The sequence below is a fragment of the Chelonia mydas genome, chromosome 3, assembly GCF_015237465.2.
Source record: "Chelonia mydas isolate rCheMyd1 chromosome 3, rCheMyd1.pri.v2, whole genome shotgun sequence".
NCBI lineage: Eukaryota > Metazoa > Chordata > Testudines > Cheloniidae > Chelonia > Chelonia mydas.
In genome coordinates this window covers 202874591-202887829 of record NC_057851.1, presented here as the reverse complement: position 1 = coordinate 202887829, position 13239 = coordinate 202874591, and the positions used below count along the sequence as shown (strand labels likewise).

The window sequence follows — 13239 nt, the reverse complement described above, 5'->3', positions numbered from 1 at the left end:
TCCTTCCCTTTTTTAAAGATGGGCACTACATTAGCCTTTTTCCAGTCATCCGGGACTTCCCCCGTTCGCCACGAGTTTTCAAAGATAATGGCCAAGGGCTCTGCAATCACAGCCGCCAATTCCTTCAGCACTCTCGGATGCAATTCGTCCGGCCCCATGGACTTGTGCACGTCCAGCTTTTCTAAATAGTCCCTAACCACCTCTATCTCTACAGAGGGCTGGCCATCTCTTCCCCATTTTGTGATGCCCAGCACAGCAGTACACTGCTTTGCTGTGAGAGCAGCCACTCCTGGCCCGCTCGCACCCAGCCTCCAGCATGTAAGTCACTCCCGACCGAATTACATCAAAGCTCCGGCCAGCCACTCATGACTTACGTTACAGGGCGACACCAGCAAACTCCCAGTTTCAGACTGTCCCCCAGAAATGTGCGTCTCGTACTGCCCAGCTCTCTACTGGACAATACAAGATCATGGAAAGTCCGTCATTTTATTAATAGAAAATTATATGCACCAGCCGTGTTACCTCAAATGGCGTGTCCCAAACACTTCAGTCCAAACACGCGGGTCTAGGTAAAACAATAAAACAAGCTTAACAACTACAGAAGATAGATTTTAAGTGATTACATGTAATGAGGCATAACGGTCAGAACTGATTACAAAGAAATAAAAGGTAAAACACAAACTAACACCTAACTTAACCCGCTAAGTGACTCCAAGGCAAAAGTCTCTTTCACCACGTGTTCTAGCAGTCTGACTAGCTGAATTCCTTTCTGCCAGGATCCCTCCCCCAGTCCAGTGCTGCTTCCTTTATCCTTCAAGTGCTGTCGATGCTGTGCGTAGAGATGAAGGGAGAGGTGATTTGAGGTGTCTGTTCCCCATTCTTTATACTTTTTCCTCTTCTTTGAGAATCATCTGCAGCTGGGGTTCAGGAGTCAGAAAGTCTGTGGGGACGGGAACCTCCAGCTGTTTCTTTGCCAAGATGTAAATTTCTCAATCACACCCTTTTTCCTGCCAAAGCATGGCCACTTAACCAGATGATGATCCATTTGATTTCACTGACACCTGGCTAAGGCATTAGTTTGCCTTTTGTCTCTGATTTGTGGTTTGTGGCTGCTTCCCCAGGTTTGGAATATGTCTTAATAACATCAGACAGTAGAATCTTACAACTTTGCATACAATGTTGCCACACATATTTGACCAGGACAACTGTGATCAGCAAATCATGAGTTTTCAAATGATACCTTACAAGGCATAGTTTGAACAAAATGTATCATAGTCTTGAAAAAGGGGTGAACGTAGAGTACATCCTGTCACATCCATCCACTAAAACAATGAGCAATTAAATAGTTAATGATATTTTAAATGTCACCACTGGCCGTTAGAACTGACACCCTGGTGAAATTTAATAGGGAGCTGAGGAAGTCACACCTTGTGGCCATGGTTTCAGGCTGCATGCAGACTCAGGTAGACAACGCTGCCTTGGTTGTATCTGGAGTGTTTTTTCGGCAACCAAGCAGGCTGGAGACTCTTTGTTAATGACAGCTAGGATTCCGCGTAATCTGAATGCACCAAGGGGGCCGTGTAAATCCATCAAGTGAGTTGGATGTTGGACCCCTCGGCTCTAGATGCACGTAGAGCCACCACTTGTATGTCTTCCTTTTGTTACACTGAGTCATCAGAGACGGTTAATAACTCTGTCCTTTCTTCCCCTTGCTTTTAAGACGAGACCCAGAGAGGAGATCAGTCCCTTTTGGTGAGCCAGCGGCTATCTGCTGCAGGCAAAACCGGTAAGGAGAGCAGTCAGCAGCTGTATGCGGGCGGTGATCGTGGCTGGTGTTTACATGGAGAGTATATTAAACTGGTGCCACATTTCTACATCTACGTGCTTCAAATGGAACTCTGTCTCCTTAAATAATGTCTGCAGCGTTCCCAAGGAAACCAGTGCTCTCTGAGCTTGGGAGTGGCTTGGGAGTGGTTGTTTTTTCTGGAGCCCATTGCCTTGGGCTCAGTCTTGCTTCTCCTTGGAAAAGAGACGGGGTGCGGGGGGCGGATTTGGGAGGATGTACAAGCTGCCATTCATGGTGCTAACTCCCCATATGTCTGTCTGCTGACTAATGGTTTGACAGCATCCCCTGCAACCTCCGTGGCCTTTGGCTGCTGCTTTTGTGGCATAGCTGGGCAGTTCTTCTTCGGAGACTGCTCCTGCTGGAGGTTCCCCTGATCTAGAGCTATCGGGGTACTCCATTGTCCTCTCCCGTGCAGGTAGGTGGATCCTGCTTGTCAGATTGTACTGTAGCAGCAGGACTGTCCCTAACACCTCTAGTTCTTCGTCCCACCAGTGATGCTGCATTAGGTGGATCCCTTCTCTTGTAGCAGGGGAGCTGTGGCAGCCCCTGGGGGGACAGGAAGTAGAGAAAAGGAGTATTTGTGGCACCTTAGAGACTAACCAATTTATTTGAGCATAAGCTTTCGTGAGCTACAGCTCACTTCATCGGATGCTGTAGCTCACGAAAGCTTATGCTCAAATAAATTGGTTAGTCTCTAAGGTGCCACAAGTACTTCTTTTCTTTTTGCGAATACAGACTAACACGGCTGTTACTCTGAAAGAAGTAGAGAGTTTGTACTTGGGCTGCGAAGCGGGTCTCTCCAAAGCTGCCTCCATCACCAGCTCCTCCGTCACACCCAGGACAAGCTGTGGATCTAGTTGTTTGTTCTTCGGGGGAGCGGTGGGCTGTCAGGTGTTTTGAGCACACCATGTGAGTGAGGATTCTGCTTTGTTGAGCACCCACTTACTCACCACTTTGAAGTTAACTCTCAATTTCCTATGCATTTGCAGCTAACCTAGTTACACTGATTTTCATGAGGGAACTGCCGGCCGTTCATTATCACAGGGATAGATAAACTGAAGACAATGTAGATAATATTAGTTCCCTGCAGCGTCTCACATCTTTGATCTGAAGGTTAACTGAACAGAGTTGCATACGTAATGTAAGGCAATTCAGACATGAAAAGGATTTAGCATCTACCAACTAATTTGATTACATTGGTAAACATCTAACAGGACTCAGATACACAGACAAACACATTTAGCATCTACCCTTGATTTCTGTTACTACAAAGGAATAGGTTAGTGATGCTGGTCAGTAAATCTTTTTGATATTCACACACAAGTGAAGTGTGCCGCTTACAACTGCAATGCCTCTTGTCAAGCTGTTATGGGTCAGATGCAGGTTGGCTGGTTTGCCAGTGTAATTGTGGGGTGCAGAGCGATCTTCAGTTCTGCACTCGTGGGACCGTTTCAAAAAGCTGTTTTCTTTTCAGGTGTCCTTTTTGTAGAAGCAGGTGCCAGTCCAGTGAGTATAGAAACCGAGCTCATGACAGAGCAGCTGAAAGAGCAACTTCAGGACCTGAAAATACAACTGGAAACCAAGGTGATGGGGGGAGAGGGGCCCTGGGGAACTTACAGACGCTGGGGCAGAGCAGTGTGGCTATTTCCTGTCTGCATTCGGGTGACTCAGTGCTCTTCAAGGAAAGGAACTGGAGTCAGCTGGGGCTTGGTTCTACTTTGCACCACAGCTGTTCTAGAGGGAACGGCGCTCCTGATTCATGTGTGGTTCAGGTGGGGGAACTGGGGGGGACAGAGTTATAGGAAGGTGGGGCCGGAGAGATCTGTGCTTTTCCCCTCAGATCCGGGCCATGGATGGTTCTCTAGGGGGTGCTGACTCTGTTTGCGGAGGTGCCAGGGAGAAGTCTGCGTGCCTTCCCGCACCCATCCCAGGGGTGCACAGGACGTCTTGGCAGGCAGCAAGAGTTGAAGCCACCGTTGGCTGTGTGGCTTAGGAAAGACTTGTAAAGGGTTTTGTTCATTTGCAAGGGCACATCCTATTGCACCAGCCAGCCCAGAGGAAACGCCTGCAGATTGGACACGCTTTATCCAAGAGACAATAACAAACACAGCTCCTTGTTGTTTCTTTCCTCTGGGATTTAAGAGGGATTCCATGCGTGGTTCTTGCGCTCTTCGAGGATTCTAGATTCTCTGCCCTGTGTCACACCCCTACTCCTACTAGCAGTAAAAGAGGGATTGGTTCGCATGCGGGTTGGAAGGAGAAGTAGCAAAAGAATTCTGTGAACCCCTCTGTGCTTGCCTGAGTCACGGCTCCAATTCGCAGCTATTCAGACTCTATTGGACTCATTTTCACGGTTTCCAACGGGATCGTTGCCTTGTGGGCTCCTGATGGGGTTGTTGAGCTGCTGAAGAAGACACACACATGCCGTAGTGCTGTCCTAATCTTGGGGAGTCCCGGCGGTAAATAGGAACGAGATTTTTCAAAACAATTTAGGGAGCCTTGGATGCTATTGATGCTAATGGGAGCTGAGAGTCCTAATCCCTTGGACAGCATTGTAAATCTCAGCCTTGGTGTCTTGTCTCAGATCAGGTGTATGTCACTGACCTAGGTGGGCTTTGGGCCCATAGTGAGCAATAAGGAAGGTCGTGGTTGGCTTCTGTGTGGATGCTCATGGGGCGGAAGGCGCTCGGTTCCTCCTCACTCCACGGAGGGGCAGGCACATGCTTCCCTGGTTGTGAAGATGTCAGAATTATTCAAAAAGCAAGAATACAGCATAGGATTGCTCTGCTTTTGTTGTAACCCCTGAAAATGTTTAACTGAAATAATAAATCCTATTGCCTTACGTCGTCCACTGACTTTAATAGAAACACTGCAGGGTTCCTCCAGGAGAGATTTTAAAATCAGAAGGGACCATTGTGGATCATTTAATCTGACCTCCTTGGTATCAATGGCAATTGCATTAGAATGTTTTAACCTAGGTTAAAGGAGGCCAGAGATCTTTGCAAACACTTTCTGTTCAAGCTAGGATGCTATAAATGTATGATTCCTAGCGGAGTGCAGGAAAGCGTGTTCAGGAGTGCCTTGCTAACACAGAACTATTTTTCCTCTTGCAGGTAAATTACTATGAGAGGGAAATTGAGTTAATGAAAAGGAACTTTGAGAAGGAAAGGAAGGACATTGAGCAAGGCTTTAAGATGGAGATCAGCGAATTAGAAGAGCAGAAAGGCGACCTGGAAGAGCTCAAAGTGAAATACCAGGAGGTAATTGATGGCTTGAAAGACCAGCTCCAGAAATCCACTCCAAGTCAGGAGCTTGAGAAGAGGTTTGAGAAGGAGAGGTCAGAAATGGAACAATACTATGCCAAAGAGATTTGCAACCTGGGACAGCGGCTGGCTCAGGAAAGAGACAAGCTGGAAGAAGAAATGAAGATGCAGCACAAGAATGAGCTACAGTTAATGAGGTCTGACACCCTTTTCTTTCCGGAGCGTGAGTGCATAATCATACAAGAGATTGGGAATGGATCCTAACTCAGTTCTGCTCGCCTCTATTCAAGCTCTTGTAATAGAGCAGGCTTATGGGATTGCAAGAGGTGGGGCATTATGCATTTGGCGCTGAGAGGTTTCCTTATTTTGCAAGCAAGTCAGGACAGTGTAGCAGTCTGTGGATCTAGTTTAAAGCAAGAAGACTGTGCTCACCTTGTGTGAGCATTTCAATGTCTAGGCTCTCTGCAGGTTTCCCTGACACTGATGGGTCTCCCCGATGAATGCAGAATGTCTAGTATGTCCAGACGAGGGGGGGCCTTAACGAGTTCAGCTCTCACCAGCATCTTAATTCTTGCTGCTCCAGCAAACCGGCCTGCCCTTAGACTGATCCACAGGCAGCGAAAGTGGGTTTCGTTTCTCTTAATTGGCCAACCAAGGAATTAAGCGGCGTGTAGAAGAGGAAAGTAAGGGCTTTGTTCCACATTTGGTCTCCTCGCTGCCCCCAACCGGGCAGCTCTTCGTTAGCTGTCGATTTGTTTTGCACAATAGCTTATTCTTTGCAAGTGTGTGTGTGTGGGGGGGGGATTCTCATGCTTCCTAAATGGAATCAGTTGTGAAAAATCCAGTAGCCATTGTCTGCCCCTCTGCCGGTTCATCTTCTCTCCCATCACTCTCCACCTCTGCCCCTGGGCTTTGCTCAAACCTCTTGCTCCGTTGGTCCCTTTGTCTTCCCACATTCTGCACTGTTCCTTGTCTGGGATAGACTCCGGGCTCAGGAGTGGGGCGTGTGTAGGATTTGGTGTAAAAGAACACTCCAACAAAGACTGAATTGGGCAACTGGCAATGAAGCGTGGTCTGGGATTAAAGAGTGAGTGGCACCTACTCCCATGCCTTGCTTGGGTGCGCATAGGTAGGTCGCTTCGAACCTACCTATGTGTGGTCTCCCCAAATGGCCACTGCTTAATATTTGCATTATAATAAAGTAGGCTTGGTAAACGAGTCAATTGACTAGTCAAATAATATCAATTGACCACCTACTATTTGAGCCCAGTCAAGTATTCCAGCAAGAATGCCTGGAGGTGGGTGGCGGCCTTCCTTTCTGATGGCCCATGGTGCCGTTCTTTCATTTATTAGAGCTGCATTTCATTATGTTTTGCATTTTTCTGAGTTACAATAACTCGGGTAAGTCCCCTTTGATTGTACAGTAATTAGGCATAAGTATCGATCTGAGGCTAAACTTATTGGAGGCTTTTTGTTACTGTCCTAAAAAATTACTGCTCTGAAATATTTGACCATTATTTGGCCAGTCAAATGACCAATTATTTTTGGACTGGTCAAACGCCCAAACCTACAGTCGATGCCTGGTGCCTCGGTGGACTAGGCACCGGACAGACACACAGTGTGAGAGGTACTCCTCTCCAAGGAGTGTGCAGTCTCATTTGGCAAGACAAAGGATTATTCTCCCCATTTTACAGCTGGGGAACTGAGGCGCAGAGGGACTAAGTGACTGGTCCAAAGTCACACAGGAAGTCTGGGGCAGGCTGCTACAGGTCCCCAAATAACAATTTCTTTGTGTGCAGAATGGAGCTGCACAGGGTCTCGGAAGATAACGCTTTGCTGAGAAGTAAACTCGGGAGATTACAACAGGAAGTGGAGGATGTGGAAGAAGCAAGTATTAAACAAAGGTAAGAAAAGAACCCACTGACATTTAGCAGTTTGCTGAAGATGTTCGTCTGAGTTCCTTAAAAGCGAAAGCCTCTGTCGGAAATGGAACATACCCAGGTCCATTGTCTGAACAGGAAATCCACCAGAAACCGATAATTCAGTGCAAAAAACCCTAATGGGATGTGACACAGCAATTCAGATCTGGCTTCGAGAGGCTGCTTTGAGCTCAGAGTTTCAGTTGCTATCTGGTTGTGAAGTCAGCTCAGTCATTGAGTTCTGGCTGGCTCCACTCTTCAGAGTGCCAGGGGCAGGGTTTGGGGTTGGAGACAATTGGTGATACCGCTTCTGGCCCAACCCAACCTTCTGGGGAAGGTCTGACCAGCTCCCAACACAGGCAGTTGGCTGCAGGCTCACTGAGCAAAGAACGCAAGGCCAAGAGTGAGCCATGACTTTTGGGTCCCCGACTTTTACAGGGCAGCTGCTTAGTACTCTCTGAAAATCAGGTCCCTTTAAGATGTGTCCAGCTGGACACCTAAAATCACTAGTCAGGTTTGAAAGTCTTGGCCTAAATTGCTAGCACAATGTTATGTTGTGAGCCCTGGGCTAATGCTGGCATGATTACTCAGACTAGAATAACCATCCTCTTTCTTTTAATCCAAACCAGTGTTGTCATGGTGTTCATTCTGTGCCCGGGAAGGTACTTTTACAAAAAGAGGTCCATGCTTTGCAATGATATGTGTTTCCCCTTCCAACAGGAAACAAATTGATGAATTGCAAAGAGAGAAGGAGACAGTGCTATCTGAGACAGAAGAGTTAAATCAATTGGTAAGAACCTATTAATGCTAAATGGCACTTAATTAGCCCTTCTGCTTAAGGATTTAGCAAGGCAAAGAGGGGCAGAGAAGGAGCATCCTGTGTATAACATGCAAGGTGTTTTGAGCAAACACTTGGATCTGTGCATTAATTAACTTGTCTCGGGACTCGCCCTGCTGACTTCAACTTGGTTTCAAAGCAGGCTGGGGGGTTTAGGACACCCTGTTCCCACCTATTTTAATGGGAATCAAGCACCCAAGTCCTTTAGGTGACTTTGAGCATTTCAGGAGAGCTGGATGGGAAATGTTCTTCATGTCTCAGATCTTTTAGAGAGTGTGAAATTTTCCCCCATCTCAAAGCAAGTAGTAATTTTGGGTTCACTAGCTGAGGCCCCATAAAAGGAGCTGGATCTTCACAAAGCGCTGAGCCACCTGCTTTCGAAAAGTCATGTCTCTGCTAAAGTGCCTCAAAAAGAGGCCCCCCAAATCACTAATCACTTTAAATTTTGGCTTGCTTTTTTTTCCTGTCTCCCTCTGAGACTTGTGGATTCGTGGCTAAGACCGTTAGATATGTAGAGAGAATGATGCATAATTAGCTACGAAGCAGCACAGGAACATGCTCACAGACCAGCGTTGGGGGCAACGTACATTGCGTGTTTTTGGGGCTTGCTGAGGTGATTGGAATAGCCTGCTGAGGCTTTGTCAGGTGTTCTCTCTAGCTTCTTCGCACCCGAGCATCTGTAATGGCTCCCCAGCCAAACTGAGGACCGGGCTTTCAGTTACGTCAGGGGTTTAGATGCCATTGCTGGAGATGAAAACAAATGTGCGTTATCCCCAGAATGACTCCCCTTGTTCCAAGGAATTAACTTCCTGCAGAGCTACTGTGCACGGCTTCTCTTGGGAGAGGGGTCCCGTGCACTCTCTTGACACACCCTCCCATCACACTTTGCCGGTGCGGCCACGTAAACTCCCCCCGGTTAGTGTGTGAACGAGTTGTTGCCATTGTGAAAGGGGCTTGTCTTGGGATGCTTTAATTCTGACTGTGTAAAGACACCCAGGTGAATCTGTGTTAATCCATCACCAACGTCCACATCCTCTTCTGTGCATGGCCCCAACGCCCCCCAACCTTCCCCTTCAGAACAAGACGTACAAGCAGGAGATCTGCCGGCTAAATGCCAGGACCCTGCAGCTGAGTAGCCAGCTGTCGGACCTCAGCCTCCAGAGCGAGACCAGCCACAGTACAATCCAGCTGCTGAACCAGAGACTGGCCCAGACGGTGAGCCAGAAAGAAGAGGAAGCTGCTGTTGCCAAGCAACTGCAAGCGACATCGAGTAAACTGGAGCTGGAGTATGGTCAGCATCAGTCAGCATGGCAGCGAGAGAGGGAGCTGCTCCAACAGCAGCTCAGGGAGTCCAGAGAGAAGGTGAGATCTCAGCAGGGCGTTAAATCGACAGCCTGGGCTTCGGTTGTCCTGGGTGGTGTGGAGCTCCTCCTCTCTCGGGGGTGCGGGGTGCAGCCTGGCAGTGGGGCATAGGGAAAAGAAGCAACCCGTACTAGTTTGTGCTGCCCGCCTGGGTCTCTTGGAAAGGGATTTGCCGTGCTACTAGCGAGGGGCATCTGGCCCTGCCTGGCCACAAACCTGTGGCTGCTCTGTGGGGTTAAGTTTGCAATTCCCTGCGTGGTGCTGCTCCAGCACTCTTGGACACGACACACCTGCGGGCGGTTTGGCCTGTTGTCTCTGGGGCTGGCGAGCAGGATTGACACAAGCCCCCAGCCTTGGGCTGGCTCTGCGCCCATTGCAGTCACTGGGGAGTTTAGTCACTGCTAGGCTGAGCCTGAAGGCTTTAAAAATCCCAGCTGGCAGGTCTGTGAATGACGTTGCCACGCGCCAGGCTGATGGATGTGCCGCGACACAGGCACCCTGGGACCAGGAGGAGGGCGCAGGGCTTCGTTCACGTCCATGGAACCGAGCGCAGGAACCCAAGAAATAGCCTTGTCCTGCCCAGAAGGCTGGTCTGCGGGGTTCCACGCTCACGGGCGCCCCCAACCCTTTGCCTAACAGGTCAGCCAGGTGCAGGAGCTGGAGGTGGAACTGGAACGTGTGACGCAGGAGTGCCAGACGCTGCGGCTAATGACCGCACAGTTCAGAGAGGAGCTGGAGGAAAGCCAGGATCAGGTACGGACTTGATGCAGCTGCAGGCTGGGCTGGATGGTGGCTGGTCCTTGGCTGCATGTGGGGAGAGGCCTGGGTGCAAGGAGCCAGCTATAATTGCAGTACCTGCTCCCAGCGAGCAACCGCTGTGGTACAAGCCACCCCAAAGGGGCGTGACCAGTGGTGAGCTGGAGCCGGTTCGCTGGAACCAGTTGTTAAATTTAGAGGGAGGGAGGGAGAACCGGTTCTAAAAGGGCTTCTAAATTTAACCGGCCAAAAGTGGCTCCTTAGGCGCCGACTCCAGGGGTGCTCCAGCCCTGGAGCCCCCACGGGGAAAATTTGGTGGGTGCAGAGCACCCACCGGCAGCTCCCAGCCCACCTCCGCTCCGCCTCCCCCCCTGAACGGGGAGGGCGCGAGGAGGGCCGCCCGTGCTGCAGCAGGTAACCCGGGGTGGGGGGAGCACGCAGGGGAACCGCTCCCCGCCCCAGCTCCCCTCCACCACCCTCGGCCTGAGTGCGAAGCCACCGCCTGCTTCTCAGCCCTCCCGGCTTCCCACCGAACAGCTGATTCGCGGGAAGCCGGGGGGGTAGAGAAGCAGAGCGGGGTGGTGGGTTCAGGGGAGGAGGCGGAGCGGAGGTGAGCTGGGGCCGGGCGCGGGGCGGGGAGCTGCCGGTGGGGGCTCTGCACCCACCAAATTTTCCCCGTGGGTGCTCCAGCCCCAGAGTTGCCTAAGGGGCCACTTTTGATGTGATCAGTGGGGGAGCGGCCACTCCCCCTGCTCCCCCCCCCCAGCTATGCTCCCCCACCCCAGGAGCCAGAGGGATCTGCCGGATGCTTCCTGGGAGCTGCCTCAGGTAAGCACCTCCGGGATTCCCCAGCTCGCCCCCTGGCAGGTGCCTCTGGCTCTTAGGGGTGGCGTGGGCACCCACTATGGTGGCCCACGAGATCCTCCTGCCCGGTTCTGGGGGCAGTCAGGGGACAGGGGAGGGGGTGGATCGGGCAGGGGTCTGGGGGGGGCGTCAAGGAACGCAGAGGGGTTGGATGGGGCAGGAGTCCCGGGGGCGGGGGTGGGCAATGACCCCCTCGTGGGGTGAGGAGGGCACCCGTTGTTAAGATTTTGGCAGCTCATCGCTGGGCGTGAGCGGGGGGGGGAGGGGATGTTGGCTCATGTTGGCAGGGAATGGCTCCAACTGAGGGGGGGTTAGAGACAACTGCCAGGTGTTGGGAGAAGCCCCCTCCCTCGGGGGGACGAGAACCAGAGGAGATGGTGCCCGATGTGCAGGCAGCCACCAGCTCCTGGGCGGTCTCGGACGCGTGGCTAAACCCCAAAGATGGCTGGGGCCCTCCAGGCCACACGCCCAGGAGTTATAACTTGGAGCAGGAAAACGACAAAATCGGCAAACAGGGTCACCAGGCGCCCTTCTCCGACATGAGAGGTCGCTCTGGGGTGAACTCCCCAGGCACCCACAGCCTTCTGCTCAATGGGCATCCTCCAGCCGTCTCTGAACCCAGCCTGTCTCAGCTCACAGACAGAGGAACCATCATCAGTCTCAGAACAGACCAACAAGAGCAACCCTAACCTTTCCCAGCGTGTCAGGGTCTCAGTTCTCTAGTCACAGGCCTTACACCAGTTATTGATGGTCTCTTGTAGGCAGGCCTGGTGCATTGGTTCTGCTCTTGTGACGGACGAAAGGGCAGCTCCCACAGGGCTGGGACAAAGCGACCTCGTCTCCCCCGCTGCAGCGAGTGGCACGTTTCTGGAGGTGCTCTCTCAGTCCAGGAGCGGGTAGTCCTGCCGATTAACAACATACAGCAGGACCAGCCGTGTCTGACAGTGTCGCATTGATGTTCCGTCTTGTTGAGGAAGCCAATGGCTAATGTCCTTCTGGTTGTCTGTACATGATCATTGAAATACCAGTGGGAGTCCCCTGGCCCCGGCCAGCCTTTCTGGCCTCGGTGACCTCACCCCGCAGCATGGCTCAGGCATGTAGGTTACGCTGCTGTCTTACAACAGGAGTACGTCCAGTTCGCATTGCACCAGGCCCCGGAATGATCAGTGAGCCTCTTTCTGCACTGTGGGTTAGCTGGGAGCACCCCTAAATCCCCACCCTTTGTGACTCTGTTGCTGTCTTCTGCTGTGAAATGGTGCCTCTGTCTTCATTTTTCTCTTGTGCTGTAGTTATTAGAAGCCAACACAAGACTGTGCCTAGCCCAGTCTCAGCACAAGCAGGAGCTGCAGCAGCTAAAGGACCAGCTGGAAAGCACAGTCCCCAGGGACTGTCTCGCCCAGCTGCAAAGTAGGTGGGCAGAAGAACAGCGGAAAGTTCAGCAGCTACAAGAAAACCTCAACTTCCAGGCCGAGCAGGCGAGCAGGCAACTGGCCGCCTTTCAGGTAAGAAGCAGGTGCAGAGATTTCTCATCAGCTTAGGCAATGTGACCCAATGGAGATGCCGCTGGCCTGGGACTTGAAATCTGGGGTCTGTTCCTGGCTCTGCTGCCAGCCTCTGGGGTGACTGTGGGCAAGTCACGTCCCTGCTCTGTGCCTCAGTTTCCCCATCTGATGAATGAGGAGGATGGTACTTCGTTGCCTTTGTAAGGTGCTTTGAGATCTGTGGCGAAAAGGGCAATGTAAGAGCTCAGTCATGGGATGTACCATTAATCTTAAAAATCTAACACAAAGCGCAATCCATTGTGTTAATTCAAACTCCCCGAGTGCAGCCTTTTCATTGCGCTGTGTCCCAAACGCTGGGAAACAAACCTTTGCATGCAGACTGCTGAGCTTTGTCCCGCTTCCAGGAACAGGACTTGCCATGGTGAGAGGCCGTACTCCTGTTTGTGTTCACTGGGGGAACGCCGGAGGCTGAGGAGCGGGGAGCTAGTGCTGGGTGAGGGGTACAGGAGTGACATGTGCTTGGTGACCCCTGCTACTGAGCCAGTGGGCAATTGTGCGTGGTTCCATCGGGCTGGTCTCAGGGTGTGTCGCTTCAGTCCCAGTTTCAAAATGTTCCGATTAAATCAGACAGAGCAAAATAAAACGGAAAAGAATGAAAAGCGAGCCCGGCAGGTAATGCCAGCAATGGAAATCGAACCCAGGGAAACGTCAAAACAGAGCTTCCCAGGTCATGGTCCCTGCCTTTGGGGAAGGAATCTCCACTCAAAAGCAATTGCTTTTGAAGACATTGCTGTAAAGTTCACCCGGCATCCTTTAAAGGGTTTGTGTTAATCCCTAAGAGCTTCCACATAAAACTCATTCAGTCCCGTCTCTGCCACTTCATTTAGCT

At 51.2% G+C, this 13239-nt stretch overlaps 1 protein-coding gene across 5 annotated transcripts in view; it reads left to right on the top strand.

Moving 5' to 3' along the window:
* Positions 1 to 13239, top strand: part of NINL (ninein like) — a 74413-nt gene that overhangs the window by 57494 nt on the left and 3680 nt on the right. For 3 of the 5 annotated variants that reach the window (XM_037896378.2, XM_037896377.2, XM_037896376.2), the window contains 8 exons: positions 1721 to 1786; positions 3321 to 3430; positions 4960 to 5306; positions 6909 to 7013; positions 7749 to 7818; positions 8944 to 9228; positions 9868 to 9981; positions 12138 to 12350. In XM_037896378.2, the coding sequence (XP_037752306.1) occupies positions 1721 to 1786; positions 3321 to 3430; positions 4960 to 5306; positions 6909 to 7013; positions 7749 to 7818; positions 8944 to 9228; positions 9868 to 9981; positions 12138 to 12350 (1310 nt within the window). The other 2 variants (XM_043544217.1, XM_043544216.1) reach the window with 2 other exon arrangements.